Source organism: Falco punctatus, assembly GCF_963210335.1.
Source record: "Falco punctatus genome assembly, chromosome: 4".
NCBI lineage: Eukaryota > Metazoa > Chordata > Aves > Falconiformes > Falconidae > Falco > Falco punctatus.
Window position 1 is genome coordinate 45,898,384 of NC_137583.1, and position 24,765 is coordinate 45,923,148.

General features: G+C 58.1%; 2 protein-coding genes across 4 annotated transcripts; one reads left to right on the forward strand and one right to left on the reverse strand.

Annotated features, from left to right (window-relative positions):
* Nucleotides 1-56: 56 nt before the first annotated feature.
* On the forward strand, nt 57-15,088 carry TMEM259 (transmembrane protein 259; the record flags this gene model as incomplete). Of its 3 annotated transcripts, none has more annotated exons than XM_080384107.1 (11): nt 58-1,900; nt 4,169-4,435; nt 4,757-4,925; nt 7,107-7,217; nt 8,487-8,609; nt 8,963-9,063; nt 9,993-10,050; nt 10,347-10,430; nt 10,986-11,118; nt 11,503-11,602; nt 12,463-15,088. In XM_080384107.1, the coding sequence occupies exons 1-11, from the start codon at nt 1,667-1,669 to the stop codon at nt 13,309-13,311; spliced, it is 2,229 nt and encodes a 742-aa protein (XP_080240233.1). In that variant the 5' UTR covers nt 58-1,666. The 3 variants fall into 3 exon arrangements, with proteins under 3 accessions (XP_080240235.1, XP_080240233.1, XP_080240234.1); XM_080384108.1 differs by having other exon boundaries at nt 4,757-4,871; XM_080384109.1 differs by lacking the exons at nt 11,503-11,602; nt 12,463-15,088 and having other exon boundaries at nt 57-1,900; nt 4,757-4,871; nt 10,986-11,122.
* A 114-nt stretch (nt 15,089-15,202) lies between these two features.
* GRIN3B (glutamate ionotropic receptor NMDA type subunit 3B) lies at nt 15,203-22,887 on the reverse strand. The gene is made up of 10 exons (XM_080384184.1): nt 22,346-22,887; nt 20,365-20,963; nt 18,857-19,907; nt 17,935-18,080; nt 17,635-17,750; nt 17,280-17,431; nt 17,022-17,186; nt 16,742-16,809; nt 16,294-16,620; nt 15,203-15,856 (listed from the first exon to the last, which is right to left on the reverse strand). Exons 1-10 carry the CDS (start codon nt 22,802-22,804, stop codon nt 15,820-15,822), a joined length of 3,120 nt encoding a protein of 1,039 aa, XP_080240310.1. The 5' UTR covers nt 22,805-22,887; the 3' UTR covers nt 15,203-15,819.
* Nucleotides 22,888-24,765: the final 1,878 nt, after the last annotated feature.

Here is a 24,765-nt window from a genome sequence, read left to right on the forward strand (position 1 = left end):
AGCAGGCCCTGGGACCCCCACTGCTCCCTGCGGGTGCAGGGCCTGCTGTAAAAGAGCAACGAAATAAAGACCCGCAGTACCACCCGGGGCGCTGGGTCACCCTCGCTTGGGGGACGGGGGGTGCAGCGGGACGGGGGGCAGCAGGATGGCCATCGCAGTGGGGGGCACAGAGCAGCCGCCATGGCCCCCTGCCCTGCTGCTGTCCTGCAGCCCCTTCCCGGCAGCTGAAGGTCAGCCAGGGTCTTCCTCCCCCTGGATGGTCCCTGGGCAAGGTGGGCAGTGGGCTGGGTGGGGGTCCCTGCCCGCCACCCTCCCTGGAGCTCGTTCCTCTCCACCTTCTCCCCCTCTGCAGTGCCCCAGTGTAGGGCAGGGGTCTCATCCCCTCAGCCGGATGCCCCCATGGGGCCTGTGCTGCACAGGGACCCCCGAGCAGGGCTGGGCTGGGCCCCCTGGGTGGGTGGCATGAAGGTTTCAGGGTGCCCCTCTCGTCCCCAGCCCACAACCCCCCACTCCCATGGGGATGGGGGGGCCCACAGGCCTGCACCTGGGGCTCCCCCTGAGCGTACCTTGGGGTCTGGACACCCCCCCCCCCGGCTCCACGCCCGTGTGTCTCGGGGGTGCCCCCACACAGCAGGGGCCAGAAGGGGCCCCGGGCGTTGGGATCAGTCCCCCAAAGGTGGCGGGGAGTGGCAAAAATATGGAACGCTTCACGAATTTGCGTGTCATCCTTGCGCAGGGGCCATGCTAATCTTCTCTGTATCGTTCCAATTTTAGTATATGTGCTGCCGAAGCGAGCACGAATCTACCGTGCTCCCTCGAGCTATTTGAACCTCTCTCATTTAATAATTTTCAGGCCATGGCGAGAATTTTTACCTCAAACTCCTGCGCCTTCCCCCACAGCGTCACATTCCCAAGCTACTCTCATACTGACAATCGTATTTATGTCAGAAATTTTGACCTTTCCACGGCGGAGCTAAGTGCGGAGTGGGACTGCTGAGCGCGGTGCATGGCGGGAGGGATCCTACTTTGCATTGCGGGGCGGAGCGGAGGCCGGCGCCTGTCCTCCACCGTCCCAGAGTTCCCCCGCGGCGCTCGCGCAGGCCCGCTGCCGCCGTCGTCCGTGCCGGCGGAGGAAGATGGCGGCGGGGCGCTGACGGGACGGGACTGGGCCGCTCCGCACGCACCGCGCCGCGCCGGGAGGGCCGAGGCTCCCGCTGCGCTCCGGGACGGGCCGCGCCGCCCCGGTGACGGACCCTCCATGGCCGCGGGGCCGGCCCAGCAGCCGCGTCCCCTCTGGGCCTGCTCGGGTCGCGCAACCCCCGGGCCCCGCCGAGGTAGCGGCCCGCTGAGCCCCGAGGCCTGGCCCGGGCCTCGCCGGGCCTGACCCGCTCTCCGCTCCGGAGGCGTCTGCGCGCAGGAGGCCGGGCCGGGCCCGGAGGGTCGCCCCTGAGGAGAGGGGGCCGGGGGCAGCGTCTGCCCGGTCCACCCGGCGCCCTGCACCGGGCAGCTCCCGCGGCTTCTCCCCGGCCTCTCGGCGGCAGCGCTCGACCTTCGTCCCCTCCGAAGCGGTCGCTCGGCCCCAAGCCCGCTGTGCGGCGGGGGATCGGTCCCTCCGGCCCAGGTCAGTGCTGCCAGCGCCCCTCGGCTCCCAGCCGCAGGCGTCAGGATGTCCGAGAACCAGCCGAACGCCAACAACCACCACCCGGCTAACAACAACGGGGGCGGTGGGGCTGCCGGGGGCAACAACCGGGGCGTCCGCAACCCCAACCTCAACCAGAACCCCTTGATCAATGTGCGCGATCGCCTCTTCCACGCGCTCTTCTTCAAGATGGCAGTGACCTACGCTCGCCTCTTCCCACCCTCTTTCCGCCGCGTCTTCGAGTTCTTCGTCCTCCTCAAGGTGAGGGGCAGCTTTAACGGGGGCTTTACGGGGAGGAGTGGGCATTCCGCATGCTGGCCTACAGTTAGGTGCAAAAGCGTAAATTTCTTATAAACACAAACAAGCTGGGCTCTGCTAGAGGTCACTGCCCGTGTTTGGACCCACCCCCCCCCCCCCCATGCTGCCCACTGACTCCCGTGGGTCCCTCCCCTGGGAGAAAGACGTGAGCAGTTGCAACAGGCTGTGCCGGTCCCTGCACCACCACAGCCCTGGTGACAGATCCCAAAATAAAAAGGGAATCGCTGAGCCAGCTTGCTGGGCAGCCAGGCTGGTGGGGGGCAGGCACGGAAGATTTAAATTTCAGTTTCCGAGCGATCGCTCTTTTTGCCTGCATTGCATAGGCGAGGTGCTTGGTGGCTGAAGTTTTGTTGGAGTCTTGTCTTTTTGAGAAGTGATGAATTTTAAATTTTTTTTTTAGCGGTCAGCACCCCCAGCTGTGCCAGCACAGTATCACACCTCTGCCTCTGTCCCAGGGTGCAAACCCACCTGCTCCCTGGCTGATGTGGGCGTGGGGTTGGAGACCCCCGGAGGGGGCTGTCCCCGGGGTGAAGTGCCCGTGGGTTAAATCCTGCACCGTGGCTCCCAGGGCACACGCTGATGCTTCTCGCCAGCACCAGGATGTGAAACTGGAGTAAGGGGAGGTGGAGAGGGGGCTTGCCAGGGGCCAACAGCAGGCTCCTGCTCTGGAGTTGTAGCGAACAGGTGCTTAAAGGAACTAACATTCAGGGCAAAATGTGTCGTACTGCCCGTACACGTTTTCTGGCCTCCCAAGCAGTGTTCAGGGGTGGAACTTCTCTCTCTCCCTGTCCTGCCCCAGCACCTTGCATAGCTGCATTCAGGTGGGCAGGGAGGCTGGAATGGGGCTGGTGGTATTGACAAGGCTGTGGGGTGGAGTGAGCGGTCTGCCTGGTAGCGGTTCTAGCTGCTGTCCGCTTTTGATCCAAGCGTTGCTGAGGGAGTAAGCGTATTCACGTCTGGAGAGAGCAGCCTATTCCCGCCCACAGGGTTAAGAGTCAGCCAGGCTCCAGCCTGGTCTTGGCTCTGTGCGCAGGGTACTGGTAGGAGGTGAAGTTAGAGACCGTGGTCCTGGACACTGCTGTTCACGGAGTCCTGAAACCACTCGTGGTTCTGCCGGCTTCATCGTGGCTCCTCCTGTGATGAGGGAGGTGTTTCTGATTTACCTTCCCTAGCGTCTTCCTATGCAGCTCCTCTGCAGATGAGATGTTTACCAGTCTGTTTATTCATAGCAAATAGGTCAAGAAAGATATGTAGCAAGGACAGCTAGTTTAATTAGGAATGAGCATCTTAATGCAGCTGGAAAGCGAGTGTAAGAAACTCAGCTGTACCACTTACTGTACCAGTGTTTCTTGGAGTTTTCAGCTGTGAACTTTGGGTAGCATTGTGCTAGATCTACTATCATCACTATAGGGAATAAATTTTTTTCGTCCGCTTTATTTTGCTGTGGCTTTATAGCTGTTCCTTGGATTGAGCCAGGACAAGGGAGTGGTGATGCTCCACGAGCCCAGCCTCAGCAGGTCAGTGCAACCTCCGGCTGTGGCAGAGTCCTTACCTCGCAGCGTCGAGTGGTGGATCTGAACGCAGAGCTGGCAGTTCTGCTGTGGGTTTGGGTTGTCCTGCTCTGATGGTGGGTTGTCTTTTGTTAAGGTTTGCTTTATTCTGCCTTTGTAAAGTTGAGTCTTCTCCAGGCTTCAACAGGAAACACTGTGCTGAGAAGGGAATAGTTGAACACCACGGGTGGATTTCTGTTTCTTTCAGTATGCCTTGGAGCCTCATCGCACTTTGGTGCTGTGTTTGGTCAGTTTGCCTGTGGTGCAGTCGTTTTGGGGATGGTGTTGGTTTGCAGGGCCTTGCGTGGTGCTGGGGCCTGAGCGTGTGGCTTGTGATTTCAGCAAGACACGTGTGCTGCACAGGTATCGGTGCCAGCTCTGGTCTCCTGAACAGGAGGAGATTGTTCTTGTGGCTGTTTTTGGTGTGTTCTCCTGTTGATACAGTTGTGCTGAAATTGCCTGTTTCTGGGCTGCTTTATTGTTGATGCAGAGACCGCCGGGGCTGGAAAGCATAAAAGCTCTTGTCCACCTGTGAATCCGTTTTTCCACATTAATCCAGTGTCTTTATGGGCAGAGAAAAGATGGTTAAAACTGGGGAGCCTGTAAACAGGCCAAGGGTGTTTGGGCTGATGGTCTCTGCTTTGTTTCATGCTGTGTGTAGGCTCTCTTTGTGCTGTTCATCCTGGCTTACATTCACATCGCCTTCTCCCGCTCGCCCATTAACTGCTTGGAGCACGTGCGAGATAAATGGCCACGCGATGGCATCTTGCGTGTGGAAATACAGCGCAACTCAAGCCGAGCCCCCATCTTCCTGCAATTCTGTGGTGTCGAGAAGTTCCCGGGAATGGTAATTGAATCCACAGCTGAGGAAGAGGAGGAAGAAGAGGAGGAAATGACCGTGGATATGTTTGAAAACAGCTCTATCAAGGTAAAGACACGTTCCCTGTGTATGCGGGAGATGGGAACCCGATTGTTGGTTTGGGGAGAGATGGTTTGTTAGTGCAGTCATCTTAAGTGTGCCACAGTCCCTCTGATCCCTCAGTCATCTGGAAATAGTGTGTTCCTTATTTTTTCCTAAATCTCCACTTTAACCTCTGCTGGTTTAAGACAGAATGTAAAGCTTGAGAAAGTGGCCTCTTTTGTCCTCCTCCTGGTGGCAGAGGCCTTTGCTGGGGGCACAGAGGGAGCACAGAAGATGGGAGCTGAAGTGACTGCTAACGTGACTTTCTCTGCTGCGCTTTTCCCACAGTTTGAGCTGGATATCGAGCCCAAGGTGTTCCTCAAGCCATCCCGAGTGAGCAGCACTGAGGCACTGCCCCACAACGAAAGCCAGGAGTTCTCGTTTAGTGAAGCAGCCACTAAAGGTATGCAGCCTCTGAGGGAGACTGTGTCCGAGTTTGAGATGCTAGCCAGAGCAGGTAAAGACAACTTACACTGCTATCTGTGCTCTCTCCTTCCCCTGCCCCGTGCATCTTCCCTGCACGTCTTGTTCCTTCTGGCTTCTCTGGGCACGTGCATCGTAACCTTAAATGTCTTCCCTGATGCATTCACCTGTGGTTAACCTTGTCGATACTAACAGTAGATCCACAACAAGATCTTTCCTTCGGCTGAAGGGGGGCTGGGAGTCGAGGGTCATCTGGGCTATAAAATTTGCTGAAGCCTCTTGGTCTGGCATCGTGTTTCTGCAGCAGTCGGTGCCAGATACCTCAGATGAATGTGAACTTCCCTCTTCTGAGCAGTTTGCTGTTCTCTTGAGACTTGCAGGGATCTGACTGACAGCACACATTCCTCCTCGTATTAACAGGGTTTGGGCTGTATTTTGAGTCCCTGAGTCAACACCAGTACTTGAAACAGCTAATTAATCCTGAAAGCCACTGAGCAAGTTTCAGTGGATTGCGAGATACAGCATTGCTGTTCTGCACCGTTCAGGATATCCTGCTCTATTCCTCCCCTTGTTCCAGCATGACTTAAGCTGCTGATGTCTCATAAACTCTAGAGGGAGATTTAGTGGCTTTGTGTTATTTAAAATGGAAATCCACTGTTGGAAAACTTCTTTTTCTAGTGGTTAGGGAGGAAATCAATTAAAAAATACTTATGTTAAAATAAGAGACATGGCAATTGGATTCTGGTATCATTTACCTTTTTCACCTACGCTTTCATCCCTGGAAAGACTGGAATTCTTTGCTCTTCAGAAGTACTGGATGTTGTGGCTGTGGAGGATTGTGAGACTGGACATTGCAGTGGCACTGTTCCCTTGCGCTTGCAGTGGTTTTGCTTGATGCTGGTTCAGAACTCATTAGTCCTGAATTTAAGATCATTAAGTCATGTAAGACTAGAAAGCCCTAAATATTTTTGATGCAATACCTTTATTAATAGTTGCCTAAGTTCTGTAAGAGTCATGTTGTACAGTGCTGTGTACGCTGATGGGCTGTGCCTTGATTTGCTGAATGCCCAGCTGGAAATGATCCAGCAATGTGGTGAGAGAGACACTTGTGCTGCTTTCCAACGTAGTTTAAAAATTCGTCTTTTCAAACAGGTCCCAGATCCCCAAATACACGTTTTTACTTTTTTTTTTTTTTCCCCAGGTTTCTTGTGCTATAAGTACACCAAATTTGATGTTTAGAATATTTTACCATGGAAAAATACTTTATGATGCAAAGGAAGTAATTCTTTTGTTGATATTTAAACACTTTGTTTCCATTTGAGCTTAAAACTGTTCTATAATGGAAACAAGAGATGAAACAAACACACCAGCCTGTGTTTGTGGCCCAGGGAGTGGGATCAGAGGTGGGGCAGTAAAGCGGGCATTTCTGTCAGTGATGTGTAGCTGTAAGTCAGAAGAGGCAGGTGCATTTCTTTTAAGTTATTGTATCCTTTTAAATTTTTTGTTGTGTGGTTGTAAGACCCCTGACAGCTGCCTCCCCTCGCTTCTTGCAAGATATGCTGTGACAGTTTAAAAGATCACGGATTAAATTGCTTGCCTTCGACTTAGCAGGAGGTTTTGTCCTTTCAGAGGTGATGTAGCAAAAAGCATCTATTTTGAACCTTTCTTTATTAAAAAAATAAAATAAAATCAAGGACACTTCAGGGGCCACCATATTTTTTGTTTTAAAGCCATAATTGCTCCTGCCTTTACTTTTGAGATTTGTAATTGGAGCAGTGACCTCTGTCTCCTGAGTGCTGCTGCCCTATGGAGTGTTTACTTGCTGTTCAGCCTGTATAAAGTATATTTTCCCACTGTTTCCTAAACAACGTAGAAAGCAGAAAGGGAACAGAGTGAAAACAAGTGGTCTGTGGCTTGCCAGGCAAAGATGTGGGCAGATTTGGACAGTGTTTGACAGAGCTTGGAACTGCTGCCCTGAAGCTTTCCCAGAAGTTTCGCATTAAGGGCTGATGTCAAGGGAATGGGCTGCAATTTCAAAGAATTTGTATTGATTTGTTTTTAATTGGTTGAAGGAAGCCTGGAGCCCCGTGTCTGCAACTGATTCTCTTTTCAAGAATGTGGTGGGAGGGCAGAAGGGAATCCAGAGGTACTGTTTCTTCTTGGTAATTGTTTGCAAACCCTGCTGTTGAGTCTCCCTTCCCACCCTCTCTTCCAGTGTGGCCACAGGAGGAGTACATTGTGGAATACTCGTTGGAGTACGGGTTTTTGCGCCTGTCCCAGAGCACTCGGCAACGCCTCAGCATTCCGGTCATGGTGGTGACTTTGGGTAAGTGAGGGAGCCAGCCCACGCTGGTGCAGGGGCGGGTAGGTGCTCTGCAGAGATACCTACGCGCTGTTTCCTCTTTAGTCTTGTGGAAACTATTTATAACAGTTGATGGCGCTCATTTTCCACGTAGGAGAGCTGCTTTATGGAGTCTTTATTGCTTTAGTAGGTCATACCTTTCTAAGAGGAATAGGTTGAAATGGTGTCCAGTGCAGTTTTCTCATTGAGGAAGGAAGAGCTTCAAGGTACTGAGGTCTAGGCTCAGTGTGGAGCAGCAGCAGTGCAGTGTTAGCACCCGGTGGCGAGAGCAGCTGTGCATGTGTTGGGGACAAGGCTGAGCAGATCTCTTTAGCACCAGCAGACCATTTTTGTGGAACAGCGTTCTCCTGGCATTTCCTCCATTAAAAACTGTCCAAGACAGGAATAAATACGATCGCAAACCTTCTCACGCCTGTGAACTTAATTGATCTTTAATGAGCTGTTAGTGCAGCAATCAGACTAAATTTTATTACTTACTCCTAATCAAACTGGAGTACAGCTGGACTGGAGCCATTAAGCAGATATCCTGTACAGGGAATGGGCAGTTCCCATATTAAATGGAAACCCAGCTGACCTGGGTTGTCCAATTCAACTGGACAAATTCCTTCGTAAGTATCTTAGTAATTTACTGAAAAATTATCTGTGCTCACGCCTCCTGTTTTGTTTAGATTTGGGTTATTTTTACAAGCTGATCAGTGTTTTTACAGCAGAACACAGGACCAGTTTCATGAGATGAAACCAAACAGCCTTCATTAATGGCCAGAGCGATGGGGAGGCGTTCACGTGCCCTCCGCTGCGGAAGGGTGGGTGGGATGGGAAGGGTGGGCCCTGGCAGTGCCGTGCTGAGGCCAGCTGACATCTGAAAAGTCTTGGCCTGGTCTTCTGAGTCTTACCAGAACTTGTTTCTCTGGGCCATTAGTTGGGGTGAGCCTAGGGAAGGTAGTCCAAGCCTGGAAGTTAAATGCCCTTTATGTCTGTGCCAACAGGGAGTATGACAGCCCTGATGTAATTCTTAAGGCCCAATTGACGTTAGCATTTTGACAGCATGGCTAGATTTGTCAGGGTGTGACGTTTTCCCTCCCAGTCCTGCCCAATTTAGTTATCCAGCCAAAGGTCCAACTGCAGACGCAGGTCTGCTGGCAGATTTGTCCTTCTGAGTGATGAGAAGACTCTTTGCTTGCCTTGCCGCCTCTGTGGTTGATCTGACTGGGTTGGGTGTTTTTTTCTCTCTAGATCCTACCAGGGATCAGTGCTTTGGGGACAGGTTCAGTCGCCTATTGCTGGATGAGTTCCTGGGTTATGATGACATCCTGATGTCAAGTGTCAAAGCTTTAGCTGAAAATGAAGAAAACAAAGGTAAGGCTTGGAGGAATCGCTTTCCGCAGCTATGCAGAGCAGTTAATGTTTTTTCTATGGATGCATGAATATCATCTTCTGACTGTTGATTAATCTAATGCAGGGAACAGTTCCCTGTGTTACGTAGAGATGTTATTGTCAAGGACAAAATGAAACAAGCAGGAGGGGAGAGGTGTCTGCAAACGTGATTTTCTCCTGCCTTATTGCACTGCATAACAATACGAGTGCTGCTGTGAGGAGGTGTTGCCATAGATTTGCTTTAAATCCTATTTCTTTAGAAGGCACTGAAAGTTTTATTCTTAGTTTGTGGTTTAATTGCACTGAACTTGTGTGTGTGTGCTTTTTTCTTCCAGGTTTCCTTCGGAATGTGGTGTCTGGGGAGCACTATCGCTTTGTCAGCATGTGGATGGCTAGGACTTCGTATCTGGCAGCCTTTGTCATCATGGTCATATTTGTAAGTCGATAGGAGCTGGGCATTGCCTGGACTCTGAGCCCGGTGCTAGTCAGCATATGTTTGATGTAACAGCACAGGCCTGAGCTCTCATCTGCTTTTAAAGCTAAGCTGATGGAGTACAAGGTTCTCCTGGTTTCTGTGTTGTTTTTTTTTTTTATTTAATATGGGTTCTTAAGGTCCTAACAGTGAAACAGAGGAGGTGAAATAGAATGAAGTAATGGTTTTGTGGCCAAAAGGGAGATTCATGTTAGAGAGTCTGTAAGTGTAGTTAAAACACTCAGGCTGACAAGGCACAGGGTGCAGAAGTTTGTCCTCTGAGACTTATAAGAATGGGCCTAATTTGCCAGGAGTGATCAAGATAGATCTGAGTCTCCCGTGATTGTGCGATGAGGTGATTACAGATAAGTATTAGACAAGATCCCAAGTGATAACTAAGTCTGTGTTCATAGTCTTGGGTGGCTGTCCCCTTTTGTGTGTGACCGGCCACTGGTGCAGCTCCTTCTACAACAGTATTGTGGCCAGTGAGAAAGGAGGACGAGGGTGCTGGGTGCCAGTTGCCAGAGGCATTGGGAGCTGCTGGGAGGAGCACAGATGTAGGGCGGGAGGGAAGACACCCTAGTTCCAGCGCTGCTGCTGCTGTTTGGTTTGGCCCCTGCTCAAACACTCAGGATCAGTCTCTTTACAAACAAATCACTCGCTGTCTATTTCACTGCAGTAATACAAAGATTAATTGCTGTTTGTGAAGTCCTAATTGCTCTTTGGGAAGTCGGTCTGCATAGCTCAAACTGACGAACATGGGATGTGCACAGCATGCTGTGCAGCACTGCAAGTCCAAACGCGCCTCTTCAGGCCTCTGCTGGAGTGTGATTCTGCAAGTGACTCCCTGGACCTTTGTGGCTCTAACACTGGCTGCTGTTCTCATATTTCAGACCCTGTCTGTTTCGATGCTGTTGCGCTACTCGCACCATCAGATCTTTGTCTTCATTGGTAAGGATTTTCTAAGGGATTTAGGGTGTACTGACACTGCCTGCTCCAGCACAGTGTATCATGCGTATACTCTTGACTGTCATCATTTAGAAGGGTCCTGCATGTGGCTGCACAGGGTATAAATCCCCCTATACCCCCGTCACGGTGCTTGTGAGGGCTGTTCTGTCTCTTGGCAAGTATCGGGGATGGTGGATTTGACTGCGTGTTGCAGTGCTCTGTCTGGGGAGTAACGGAGGGGTGGAGGGTTCTGTGGCCCCGCATCCATTTTGTGTTATAGTACGTTTTCCTTCTTGCAGTTGACCTGTTGCAGATGCTGGAAATGAACATGACAATTGCCTTCCCTGCAGCTCCCCTCCTCACTGTCATTCTGGCTCTAGTAGGTAAGGTCGTTAGCTCACTGCTTGTGTATGTGCAGCAAGTCCCACTGGAATCCGTAGAAAATGCAATTCCCTGTTCTGACGTGGCCATGGCAGGTGGTTAGCGTGTCTGCTCATCACAGGGTGGAAAGCTCTGGAATGTGATGGCACAGTGAGCTACATTGTCTTTCTGGGTCCCCTGGAAAAGCAGTTCAGTTGGAAATCACATAAACTGAAGCTCTGTCTGTCACTAGTTCATTTCAGATTCACTCTTCCTGTGACCACATTGCATTAGCACAATTTGAATTTAAAAAATGAGCAACAAAACCCTGAAATCTTTGCTCTCCAGAGCCAGCTGATCTGGCCTGTGCAGTGACTGCCATCAGCAGTGCAACATGTTTGGCCTTAGCTGCTGCTTTAAACAGAGCAAATTTATCCTGCTGTGGTCTTTGCTGCACGTCATATAGCCCTGGCTCTGAAATGACAGAGGATCCTTCACGTGCCCCTTGGGGAAGCCCTTTGCCAACGGTAGTCTGCGCCCCGCAGCGTGCTGATGTTCCCTCCCGCCCTGTCCTGTAGGTATGGAGGCCATTATGTCCGAGTTCTTCAATGATACCACAACTGCATTTTACATCATCCTCATCGTGTGGCTGGCTGACCAGTACGACGCTATCTGTTGCCACACCAATACGAGCAAGAGGCATTGGCTCAGGTAAGAGCTGGTGGGAGCTCCTGGCTGCACGCCGTCTCCTCCAGTGGGAGGAGGCTGCTCCAGACCCTCCCAGCCAGGAGGCTGTCCACTCCTGAGAGCTGCTGTGTGTCTCCTTGAGAGCTGCCTGACATCTTGTAGGGTCCGAAGTGCAATTGCTTCCACTTTGGGTTTGTGCCTGGATTTCCAGAATCATCTCAATCCTTTCCCTGCCCTTTATTTTGCCCTGGTGAAGACCTGTTCACAGCGAGACAGTTCTCATGACCTGTTAGTGGGAGCCTGCACCACCCTGTGCAGAGTGTCCCGGCTCAGAACAGAAGAGTAGAAAGAAACTCCCGTTTGTCCTGTCCATTGCCGTATCCTGATGTTTATTGCCTTTCTGCCCAGGTTCTTCTATCTGTACCACTTTGCCTTCTATGCTTACCACTATCGATTCAACGGGCAGTACAGCAGCCTGGCTCTCGTCACCTCGTGGCTCTTCATCCAGGTGAGTAGCTGCCATTTCTGCTGCGCGTTAGTGCAGCCGGCTGTGTGGAGGCCAGTGCCATCGTGTGAATTCAGTCCTGGTCACTCCACATGCCTCAGAGGGGTCTGGCTGCCTGCAGTTTAAACTGCTACATTGCAGATAGCTCACACTGGCTGTGCTGTTAAAAAGTGAAGGGAATCTGCTGCAGTTTGGGCTCTGATCAAACTTCTTGACAAGCTGAGTTTGAGCAGCGATTTTAGTTACAAAGAGATGGAAATAATCCCTGGTTTGGAAATGGAACGGCAGAAGGATGCTGTTGAACAAGAGGGGGTTTTGGTCACTGGCTCACGCAGCTGCCAGTAGGCTCATGTCACCTGGGTTTTGGAAGGTGTTAGGGAAGGATTCCTATCCTGTCTTTCTAGAAGAAATCCTGCTGAGGATCTCCTTGCAGAGGCTGAGGAGTTGGGCAGGTCTGTGCAGTGAAAGATGCTGGCAAGACCAGCTCCAAATTGATGTCTCCAGTGTGGTTCAAGCAAACCTGGGTGTCTCTGGCTTTTGCCCTGCCCCCTCTCTCTGCTGCAGGACAGAGACAAGGAACTGAGGATGGGCCAGAGAAATGTCTTTACCCTTCTTGTTCTGAGCCCTTAAAAGGGAAGGGGGGTTGTACCCCATTGCCTGTGTTCAGAGAGAAACTATAAAAGCAGCTTGCAGGGGTCATAGTGGAAGCAATAAATCTTCCTAAAACTTCAGACAACCTCTTGGCTGTCAGAGCAGCCGAATTCTCCAGTCTTTACAGCAAGAAGAAAGCGTAGTTTTCTAAGGTACATCTAGGCTCGCAGCCCAGGCCCACTGAGTGACTCCTTTCCTTTTGCCTTCTCTAGCACTCAATGATTTACTTCTTCCACCACTATGAGCTACCAGCCATTCTCCAGCAGATCAGGATCCAGGAGATGCTGTTGCAGAACCAGCAGGTAGGCCAGGGGACTCAGACGACGCTCCAGGACAACCTCAACAACAACACTACAGCTGCCCCCGTTGACGTGGGGGGCCGCCGGCCCCACCTGGCTGCCGGCCCCTCTGGGGAGAGCAGCAGCCCGGCTGCCCTGACTCCCAGCGAGGCCTCCAGCGTCATCGCCGCTGCCACCGCGGCTTCTGTTGGGAGTGATCTGAACTGGGTAGCCGAGACAGCTGCCATCGTTACAGAAGCCTCGTTTCTCTCTGACCTGAGCACTACCCTCCTGGAGCCAAACGTGGTGCACGAAGCCGTGGCCAATGGGAACCCGCAGGACGCCGCTGCCGCCTCCAGTTTGGTTGCCCGCATCAGAGTCAGCAGCGACCACCCGGAGACAGCCATGGGTTCCATCACCATTGAAGTCACTTCAACATCTGTGGTGGCTGCAGCAGATGTTCCCCCAGCTGCAGAGGCGCCACCAGCTGCGCCCCTCGTCCCGCTGCAGGAGGAGGGGGCTTCCGTCCCCAGCCCTCCCCTCCCTGCACAGACTGAGGCTGTCGAGGGCTCAGACAGCCAAGCAAAACCTAGTGGCAAGAACTGCGTTGCGAACAGCAGTGTGGTAGAGACCCCTCCGGCCTTGGTGGAGGACACTGATCAGGACAGACGTTTGGGGCGTGCTCTTGGGGACTGGGGAGAAAGCAGCCCTTGCCCAGCACCAGCGGATAGCACACCTAGCTCCAAACCTTGCTCGGAGCCAGACTCGAGGAGCCTGTCTTGAGTCCCTGTTACTGTAATTCTGGACTGCCAGGAAGGCATTTGGATTTTGTTTGTTACTATTTCTCACTTCACCATCATCCTTAACCCATGAATTCCTCTTAGCAGAGGCAGAGCAGCTGGGACAGAGAAAAGGTGCTGCAGTGGACTCCCCTGGGAACAGCACGTGAGAGCCTGATGTGCGTGGGACTGCCGGGAGGGAGGGACGAGGCCTGCGAGGCTCAGGGCCCTCGTCCCAAGGCTGTGGGCGAGCAGGCTGCCTGCTTGAGCCCTGCAGTCACTCCCCTGCCCCAGCTTTTCCTTGCCCCTGGCTGCCCCAGCTTTGCCCCCGGCAGTGGCATTTGCCGTCCAGATGCTGATAGCAAGTAAGAGCTGATGTGGGACAGCCCACACGTGTGTGGCAGCTTTCTGGTTAGAATAGCAGCTGCATGTGGACGGAGAGTTTTCTGACACCTGCAGGAGAGCTGCAAAAACCAGAGGAGAAACCCAGTGAACTTTTCCTTCTCCTTAAGGGGAAGAGGAGCTTAAGGCCTTCCCCAGACACTAGATGTGCTCACGCCAGGGCAAAGCTGGGCAATAACCAAAGTAGAAGCTGCAATTCAGCCCCATTTTTTTCTGTCCTTGAACTTCCCTCAGTCAGCAGGTTTGGGGGGTAGAAGCTGCTCTGTCCAGGTTGGAGCTTCCATCCCCAGAGAGATGCATTTGGCTGGACTGGGAAGCAGCAGCGTTGATTCCCATGCTGATCAGCCCTGGAGAAGTGCTGTCCCTTCTGCCACTGGTGACCTCTGCGAGGGCGTTCAGAATTTGGCCTCTCTTAGGTGTGTGTGGCCAGCATAAAATAGGAGCTCCAGGCACAGGCAGATGGTCTCAAGTAATTCCTGCTGGGAGCTGATCTGTAGTGTCAGTGTCTGTGGATACGTTTGGGATGAGGAGGACAGCAGCTCCGTCTCTGTATGACTCTGCTTTTTGGCACCTGCTGCTGTGGGTGATGCAGTTTTGCTTTTCAGTGCCTTGTCCTTAAATGGGACACGTTTGCGTTTAAGATCAGCCCCATCCCAGAGGAGAGAGATCAGCTTTTCACTGGCTGAACTGTTGCATGAGATGGTTTAGCAAAGAACCAAAACACTAAAGCCAAGACATTTCAGCTAATTTTTCCTCCTTTCCCTGGCAGCAGAGGTGAAGCTGGCTGTGCCTGACCCCTCTGCCGTGCTGCTGGGGGACTGGGACGGGCACCGGCTGCCCCCGAGGACGGGCTGGACCCACATGATGTGGCTGAAGGAGGCGTTGTGCTGGCAGGTAGAGCGGAGGCAGGAGTGCGTCCCGGCTGTAGGGTGGAGAGGAGAGAGGAGCTTGGGGAGTGACGTGGAAAAGGGCAGCGCTGGCAGGTGGCTCTGCTCTTCGTGGGGGGCTGTGGAAGTGTCCCCGAGTTCAACGTCGTCTCTCCACAGCTGAGCAGCTTCTGTGGAGTCCGTCTCCCTTGGAGGTGCATTTTGGTGTCTTCCACCAGGAAAGAGTTTCCACATCAGCACTGGGGGATCTCAGAGCCCCCCTCTTCACCGTCTCTGCATTTCCCACCCAGGTGTGCCCCCCTTACTATTTTTTTTTTCTTTTTGTCTCAAGAAGCCCTGGGTGTTCTCTGGGGAGTGGGGGAGCCTGCTCGTGCCCCGCATGCCAGATCCTTCTGCAGCCAGCCTCCCTGGGAAGGGGCCGTGGCGCCTGGCTCCCTGCTCCGGCAGGAGCGTGCCAGAGAGCATGGAATAATCGTAGGCTTTTAAGAGGAGTGGGTGGGTGGGAGGGGAAGGGGGGGGGGGGGCGGGAAACAAACCAAATGATTTGATGAATGAAGAGTAGAGTTCATTCTATTTAATTAATGTACAAAATGTGTTTGTATATAATAATAAATATTATATCTAACAGCTGCTGTAGTGCTGCTCTGGTGTCCTGCTAGCAGTTGTGCTGGCTTCCCGCTGGAGGCCGAGGGCTGGGGATCCTGTGGCGTGGGTACGGGTGCAAACGGTTGAACACTTGACGCTTTGGGTGCTGCCGTCCTGGGGTGTCACCGTCCTGGGGTGCCACCATCCACCCCCTTACAGCTCAGGGGCGGTGGCGGGCCAAGCGCAGGTCCCTGTCCCGGCTGAGCTCGCGGGTGTTGGGCAGCCTCGGTGTGTGAGCGGGCAGGGAAGGTCGCGCTGTGCTGTCGCCCTGGCCCTCGTACGGGCACGTGGTTCCCCCCAGCAGGGCTGTGAGTTCCTGCGTTTCCTCCGCTGTCAAGGGCACTGGTGAGCCCGCAGGCTTTCCTGCACTGCTTGGACTGGGAGAACTGGGCCAGTGGCATCCATCTCCCACCGTCCGCCCGAGGAAGGCTCCGTTTCTGCTCTGAGGTGGCTCAGGAGCTCAGCCCCTTTGCTGCCCTGGCGCTGGCTCTCCCAGAGGGGCAGTTTGGGTCTTGGCCTGGCAGCGCGCTGTGGGACACAGGCTACTCACCTTCCTCCTCCTCCTCCTCCTCCTCCTCCTAAGCACAGCTGTCCTGCGGTGGGGCTGAGCTGGGCCTGCGGAGCGGGGAGGGGAAGGGTTACCCCCACCCCAAGTGTTGCTGCATTTAGGATGCGGCTGGAGGAGAAAAGGCAGCCTTTCTTTTTTCTCCATCATCTTTATTTACATGTATTAAAAATGCAGCATGGCTGAAGGGTCTGCCCTGGTTCTCCACCCGCTGCCTCCCCAAAATCACCCCCCTCCCCCCCAAAAAAAATCAACCCCCTCCCCGAAGCTGCTGGCTGCAGTTTTGTCCCGTGTCCCACGGGAGGGAGATGAGGAGCCCCAGGAGCTCCCCGCTCCATCCTGCGCCTCACAGGCCCTTCTCACACCCCTCATCTCTGCTCTGAGCCAAGGGGGTGGGGGTGGGCTGCCCTCCCCGGCTCACTGCCCCCCCCAGCCCGACCTGGGGTGTTCAGGGGGGTGCCTGCCCTGGCCCCCCACCCCACATCACCTCTCCTCCTGGGGCTCCTCCGGCTGGGTGGGCAGCAGGCGGCCGCTCTTTGCCGTGCCCAGCACGGCCACCAGCTCACTCTTCCTCACCAGGGCCACCCGCAGCTGCTCCCGCATCTCCTGGATCTTCTCCTCCAGCTCCCGGAGCTCGCTCTCGCTGGCCACCCTGTCCGGGGGCCGCAGCACCCGCCCGTTCCTGGGGTGCCACAGGGACCCCTCACCCTCAGGGGGGGCTTTGTCCAGCTGGAAGCGCACCCGCCGTGCCTCCTTCCGCAGGGTGCTCCAGGGCTGCCCTGCCGCTGGTGCCTGCGGCGGCTGGAGGGTGCACCTGGGGGGGCACAAGGGTTGGCTGCTGCGAGGGCCCCCCATGGCCCCCCCGAGCCGGTGGGTGCCCATGGGGAGGAGGAGGAGGAGGAGGAGGAGGGGGAGAGCTGCAGCCGTGGCTGTACCTCTGCGCCGAGCTCAGCTGCTGGCTTTTCTGCTCCTCCGTGCCCGTGTTCAGCGCCCGGTGGATTTTCTGTGGGGAACAAGGGAAGAGGGAGCTGCGGGGTGATGGTCGGGGGGGGTCAGCCGGGGGGGTGAGGGTTCAGGGATTAACTGGGGCATGAGGGGCCAGGGCTGGAGGAGGGCGGAGGTTATGCAAGGGAAGAAGGAGCAGCAGCAGGGGGGTGCAGGGGGGTGGGGGTGGGGGGGTCTTTCAGGTGCTGAGCCTGTTCCCACCAGCCCCACCTGGCTCGTGTGCAGCCAGTAGTTGAATTTCTTCTTGCGCTTGATGCGGGGCAGGACGAGGCGGTAGAAGACGTGCTCGCCCAGCGAGGTGAGCAGGGAGCCACTGAGCCCGATGCAGAGCAGCACAAAGAGGCCCGAGAAGTGGTAGATGCCCATCTGCAGGGTCTGCAGGGGGAGTGGGGGCATTGGCTGGGCTGGTGGGGGGGGTGTCAGAGACCCAGTGTCCCCCCCCCCAGCCAAGGGCCCGGCCGCCTGCACCTCCGTGACGGCGAAGACGCGCTTGCCGCATGGCACCATCTTGTACCACTTGTCGTGCAGGAGGTCGATGAACCCGGCTGACTTGTAGCGGCTGATGAACTTGGAGATGTTGGAGGTCAGCGGCGAGTTCTGGGGGAGGCCAATGCCATAGCCTGGCCCCGGCGGGGGGCGAGAGAGACAGCGCTGGGGCCGGGGGGGAGCACAGCCCCCAGCCCCCACCGTGGAGCGGGCACCCTCCCCACCCTGCATGCCCACGGCCCCGGCCAAGCTGCAGCCCAAGCACACACATGTACACGCACACACACACACTCACACATGGACTCCCCCCGCCCCCCTGCAGCCCCCCTCCCCAAACCTTCAATGGCGAAGGGTTTGCCCACAGTGAGCAGTTTGCAGTCGGAGTCGATCGAGACCTCGTAGTCCAGCAGCGACTTGTCCATGATGAAGGCGTTGAGCTTGGGGGGCTCCGTCCTGCACCAACATGGGGGGGGGACCCTCAGGGAGGGGGCTGCTCCCCCCTTCCCCAGGGTCAATCCAACCCGGAACCCCTCCCTGGGGTGGGGGGCAGGAGAGACAGGCTGCAGGGATGGGGCAAAACCTGCCCATGGGGAGTAAAAGGATGCCCCCCCCCCGCCATGTTGTCCCTGCCGCTCACTTGAGCATGGTGACACCGGCGGGGGTGGTGGGGACGTTGTAGCGTCGCATGTACTCGTGCATCTCGGGGAAGCTCTTCTTGATGTACTCCTCGGCGCTGCTCTCCCACACTGTGCCGAAGCGGAAGCCCTGCGAGGGGTGATGCAGCTGGAAGGAGGCACCAGAGCATCAGTACCCCCAGCAGGAACAGCCCCCAGCTCCCTGGGGACGTGTCCCCAAACCCTGAGCCCCTGCAGGCAGGGGGGGTCTGGGCAGCCCAGGGAGATGCGACAGCTCTCGGGGGTGCCTGGCAAAGACCCCCCACCCCACTCCACCAGGCTCAGCTTGAACCCAGCCCACTTGCCCTGCACCCTGGAGATGAGACCAGGATTAAACACCGAGGTCTGGGAACACAAAGCTTCTGGGAGGGGGTGGGGGGGTGGGCTGGGAAGACCCCCAACTGCCTTGGGAGGGGCTGTGCTGCACCGGGCTGGGGAGACCTTCCATGCTCATCCCAGCAGGGAAGGTGCAGCAAGAAAGGAGGTTGGAGGCAGGTGGGGACTGGTCTCTTCTCCTCTTCTCCCAAGTGACCAGCGATAAGACAAGAGGAAATGGCCTCAAGTTGTGCCAGGGGAGGTTCAGATTGGATAGCAGGAAAAATTTCTTCACCAAAAGGGTGGTCAAGCACCAGCACAGGGTGCCTGGGGAGATGGTGGAGTCACCATCCCTGGGGGTATTTAAAAACCACATAGATGCGGTGCTCAGGAACATGGTTTAGTGATGGACTTGGCAGTCCTGGGTTAACAGTTGGACTTGATGATCTCAAAGGTCTTTTCCAACTTCAGTGATTCCATGATTCGACAAGGACAGACCACCCCCACCCATCCCTCCCTGGACCTCAGCCCTGTCTCACCCTATCTGAAGCATCCTGGACATGCTCCTACCTTTGGGTCATGGATGCCCGAGAGCTCCTCAAAGGTCTTGTCCCCCACCATGACAGCCGCCAGGTTAGCCGTGTAGCTGGAGAGCACCAGGAGGCAGAAGATGGCCCAGAGGTTCATGAGGAAGCGGCCAGTGCAGCACTTGGGCGTCTTGCTGGACACGGTGCGCCCAAAGAGGATGGCGTAGCAGAGGTTGAGGGCTGAGGAGTAGGAGAAGATCTTCATGCGGTTGCGGCCGTGGGGGGTCATGCCGTAGGGGCTCTTCCACTCGTACAGGGTGAGGAAGAGTGCCGTCATGTGCAGGGCCACAAAGATGCCCACCCACATGGTCCAGTGCAAGGGCCACATGAAGGCCCCAATAGGCGACGCCGTGTCCTTGGTCCTCACCAGGATGCCCAGGCTGGTGGAGAAGAAGGGGCTGGTGAAATCGATGACTTTGCTCCGCGCCGAGTTGATGCTGAAGGAGGTGACGGCCATGTGGGCCGTGCCGCTGAGCAGGTCCCCCACCAGCCCCGTCCAGCGCCCATTCTTCCAGGCCCCATATTTCCCATCACCCACAATGTAGAGCTCAAAGTCAAAGGACATGTCCTCAGCCAGCTTCTCCAGCAGGTCGATGCAGTACCCGTAGCAGCACTTCTTGTATGCCCGCGGCACCGAGCCGTTGTCGGCACCCAGCTCCTCGAAGAGGGTGTCCAGCACGGCAGAGTCATTGGTGCCGGGGTCCAGGCAGAGCTGCCCAGCCGGGCAGCTCCCATCATCATCTGCCTCCCTGGTGAAGACGAAGGGGTGCTCCACCAGCGTCACCACCCGCAGCCTCACGCGGGCCCCCCCAGCCCCCTCGCCGGGGCTCTTGCGCTGGCGGTGACTCTGCCACGTGCCCTCCTCCAGCTCCAGCTTGCCGTGCCGCCAGGTGCCCACCGTCACCCAGGTGGGGTCCCCCCGCGAGTCCCGCTGCAGGCTCCAGGCGCGGTACTGCTGCTCCGGCCGCACCAGCGTCGCGTTCTCCACACGCACGGGCCCCGTCCGGCCGTGGAAGGACGTGTTGGCCAGGAACCTGGCAGGAGGGAAGGTGCCACAGCTCCAGCATCCCCGGCTCTTCAGCCGCAGCCGAGGGGAGTGAGGGAGGGGGCTTGGGGCCGGGAGCAGGATGTGCCCAGCTCGGGCACTGACAAGGGCAGGGAGGAGCGGCAGGATCCGGCCCCGCTGCCCTGCAGCTCGCTGTGCTGGCAAGGCCAAGTGTTATTAATATTTATAGAGCAACCGTGCCCGGGCAGCATTAGGGAGATCTGAAGTGACAAGTGTCCCCCTGCGCATCCAGCATAAATCATGTCCCGGGGTGGGGGCAGCGGGCACCAGGGGGGAGCTGAGCCCCACGGCTGCAGCTGCACACGCTGAGGAGCGCGATGGGCACTGAGCCCTGCGTTCCCCCAGCTCTGCCCTTGCTCCGCCCCAGGGATGAGGCACGATGGAGCTGGGGCAGGGGGAAGGGGCACCCACAGCACCTCCCTTACCGGGAGAGGAAGAGCCCCGAGGACTCGCCGCGCACGCGGTGCCTGTCATTGCAGTTCACCATCGTCTGCAGCAGAGCCAGGTCAGGGCGGACGCGGGCGGCGCTGGCGATGGCCCGGGACACCAGCTCCACCAGGTCCTGGATGAAGAGCTCCAGCGGCGGCCGGTTGACCTCCCCGTAGGCCAGTAGTCCCAGGGGCAACCCCTCGGTCTGCAGCTCGCCAGCACTGAGCGGGGAGCCCAGCAGCCAGTGAAGCTCCTGCAGCAGCAGCCCCGACTCCTCGGCCGCCTGGAAGATGAGCCGAGTGCGCCGCAGGTCGCAGCCGAGCACCAGCACGGGGCTGGAGAGAGCCCTGAAGCGCTCCCCGTGCTGCCGGAGGTAGTGGGTGGCCCCGGCCTCATCCAGGTAGCCAAGGTCCAGGATGGTGCGGAGGAAGAGCTGGGAGCGGCGGGCCCAGAGGCCGAGGAAGCTGGAGATGTCCCATGGGTGGCAAAGCACCAGGTTGGTCTCTTGCCAGTTGTTGGCCTGCAAGATGCTCACCAGCACATCCACCAGCATCTCCAGCGAGCTCTGCCGGTTCATGTGGAAGTGGAAAGGGCTCTGCCGACACACAGGGGTTGTGGCTGTCCCCTTGCCCTGCTCCTGCCCGTGGGGAGAGCCCAGAGGCAGCACCAGACACAGTCCCCCCCACCCTGGAGCCACCTCACACTCCCTGTCCCATCCCAGCCAGGGTAGATGGTTCCCCCTGCCCCGTGCTGGCCACGCACCCACCCAGGAGCCGGAGGGATGCCCAGGGACCAGAGGGAGAGCACAGGGATGAGACCCCCGTGGGACCCCCGGCTGGGTGGGCACGAGGGTTCACCACCCAAGCAGTGTGTCACGCATCCCCTTGCCCACACAAGGGTCTCCCACACTCCCGGCCAGGCGCTGCCCATGCCGCAGCCCAGCCCAGCCCCCAGCAGCCGGAACGCTCCAAGGACATGCTGCAGGCCAGGCAGCAGATGAGCAGCGTGGAGGGCAGCGTGGCCTGGGACGCCTGGGTGTCCCCAGGAGAGGCTGGTGGGACAGGGGTGACCACGGTCCTGCCACAGGCCAGGAAAGGAGTCCCTCCTGCCCAGGAGCGGCTCGGGGTCAGCGCAGAGAGGCCCAAATGCAAAACGGCCCCACGGGGAGGTGGTCTGTCCCCAGAAGGAACCAGCAGAGGGGAGAGGGACAAATCCAGTCCCAAGGTCACAGGGCTGGGACGGGACTCGGCTCGGCAGGGTTTGTGCTGCAAGACACGGTGCCAGCACACACAGACGTCACTCCCGGGGCAGCGGGGCTGAACCGGGCGGTGCAGGGCACTGCGGGGATCCAGCACCAGGACACGGCCCCGGGAGCGGGAGCTGGGATGGGGCTGGGATAGAGCCGGGCAGGGGGCCAGGAGAGAGATGAGGTGGGGGCTGGGACAGAGCTGAGACGGAGCCAGGCTAGAGCTGGGATGGAGGCTGGAATGGGGGCCAGGAGGGGGCCAGGACAGAGCTGCGGTGGGGACCAGGACAGAGCCAGGATGAGGCCCGGGATGAGGCTGGGATAGACCCGAGAGGGGGTCACGATAGAGCCGGGGTGGAGGTGGGAATGAGGGTTGGATGGGACTGAGATGGGAGCGGGGATGGAGCCAGGACAGAGCCGGGACTGAGCTGGGATGCGGCAAGATTGAGGGGCTGGGATAGAGCCGGGATCGGGATCGGCATAGGAGCCGGGAGGAGGACCCGCGGGACTGGAGCCGGGATGAGGATCGGGATAGGAGCGGGGATGGAGCCCGGACGGGAGCAGGGACGGGAGCAGGGATGGAGCAGGGACGGGAGCAGGGACGGGAGCAGGGACGGGAGCAGGGACGGGAGCAGGGACGGGAGCAGGGACCGGAGCAGGGATGGTAACAGGGACCGGAGCAGGGTCGGAGAGCTGCGTCCCGGCGGCGGGTGCCCCGGTGCGGGTGTTACCTGCGCTCGGAAGGGCAGGGGCCCGCGGCTGTCCAGGAGGCTGACGAAGGGGACCTGCAGGGCGGCGGCGAGGAAGTCGAGCTGGAGCAGCTCCCGCCGGGAGCGGGGCAGAGCCAGGACGGCGGCCACGCCGCGCCCCGCCAGCGCCCCGCACAGCCACCGCGCCAGCGAGCCGGGGTCCCGCGCCGCCGGGGCTCCGGCCACCACCTCCAGGCTGAGGTTGTGGGGCAGCGCCGCCCCCCCGGGGCCGGGCGCCCCCCCGGGGCTGCCCCCGGTGCCGCCCCCGGTGCCGGCGGCTCTCAGCAGCGCGGCGCGGAGGCGGGCGGGGGCGGCGGGCGGCAGCAGAGCCCCCAGGCGCACGGCGGGGCCGGCGGGGCCCGGGACGCGGCAGGGATGCGGGTGTCCCCCTGCCGCCCCCAGCGCCGCCGCCAGCAGCCACAGCGCCCGCAGCCCCGCCATGCGCCCCCGCTCTGCGCCCCGCCGGGGCGGGCCGGGGGCGGGGGCGGGGGCGGGCCGGGGCGGGCGGGGGCGGCCCGGCAGCGCCCCCCGGTGCGGACCCTCCCGGCGGGCTCCGCAGCCCCCTGTGCGGCCGGTGCGGCCCCGCAGCCCCCGGTGCGCGGTGGGTCACGCCGGGCACGGCCCGCGCAGCCGCCCCGCCCGCCCGACGGGCACTCGCCCCCGCCCCCGCGTGGCGCCCCCCCCACCCCCGCCCCCCCGCAGCAAAGCGGGGTCCCCCCCGCCCGGTGCTGCCGTGCGAGGGCTGCGACCGCGGGGTCCCGCCGGGGGGAGCGCTGGGTGCCCCGGCACAGGAGCCCCCGCGGCTCCCGGGTGGTCCGGGCTGCCCTTGGACCACCGTGACTTTCCTCCTCCTCCCCCTCCTCCTCCCCCCGCGGCGCTCCCCACCGCCCGGGCTGGGAGAAGACCCCCAGGCCGGTTGCTGAGCCGGGTCCGGAGCCGTAAACCCCGGAAAAACCGTTTCACACCCCCACCCCCACCCCGTTAAAGACCCAGCCAGACCCCTCCATCCCTCCCCACACAGAGCCCCGGCCTCAAACGGGGGGGGCCTGGGGCCCGTCCCGCTGCGTGGGGAAGGGGCAAACACTCCGCAGCTCGGCAGCCTCCCTCCGTGGGGAGCGCGGGGGCATCCCCCCCCCCTCCAGCGGGGAAACTGAGGCACGGCAGAGCCCAGGGGCTCAGCGCACCGCGAGCGCAAACGGCAGCTCCCGGGGAGGCAGAGAGCCCCTGATAAATTAATAAGGAAAGGAAAGCGAGCAACTGGAGCCAAACAGCAGCTGGCAAAAATATTGATCACTAGACAAATTTAATGAGTCATAGCTAATGAATTCCCCTTGCGGAGATGGGCCCGGGGGTGGGGGGCCATCAGAGCAAATCCTGCCAGGGCACGGGGAGTGCTGGCGGCCCTGAGTCAGGGGGTGCTGGTCCCCCCAGAGCAGGATCCTGACCACAGGGCCCCAGGCAGCCCCTTCCCCAGGGATAAACATGGCACAGCACCCACTGCTGCAGGCAGAGGTGGGAGCGGGAGGCAATGGACTCCTGGCATGAAGTAGCCCCCCCAGCCCCCAGCCCCTCTCCTGGTGCGGCACAGGAAGGGGCTCGCAGGGAAGCCCCGTCCTCTCTCCTGCTCTGCCCCAACACAAATCCCACTGGGGACAGGGACGACTGGGAGAGAGCATGGGACGACTGGGAGGGCGTGCTGGGCTCTGGGCTTGGCAGGGTGCAAGCTGCCACCCTCCGGGGGGGCTGGGGGCTCTCCCCGCAGCTGGGACACGCTCCCACCACAGCCCCCGTCACCAGCAGCCCCTGGCTCGGGCTGACGGTCCCTAATGCTGCCAATTAACATTGATCCAAACTGTCAGGGGGAAGGTGGGGAGCGAAAGACGAACGAAACGCTGCTTATTAAGCTAAAAGCATTACCTAAGCAAGCTGGCAGAAGCCTGGTCTGCACGGATGCTCGCGTTATTAAAGTGCACTTTAAATCAGCTGCGCTTACTTCTGGTGTGTTAAACAGGCCGGTGCGGTGGGTGCACACGGGGATGGCCATGGTCCCGGAGGTCCAGGGCATCCTCCTCCATCCCCGTGGGCCAGGAGGCGAAGCCTCAGTGGGGACATGGAGGGACCCGTGGGGCAAAGCCAGCCCAGTAGCGCATCCCAGCCAAGAAATCACTTCCCTGCTGGCAGCCCTGCCGGGGATGCAGTGGTGGGTGATTGAGATCCCTGGCCACCAGCAGGGTGGGTGAAAAAAAAAAAAAAAAAAAAAAAAAAAAAAAAAAAGCAACACTCAGGCATTTTTCACTATAAAAAACAAATCTTTTATGTAAAAAATAAACCTAAACAAAACCCACAACCCCCGCTGCCATGCTCGTGACAATACAAAAGGCCCATTCCCCAGAACACCATGA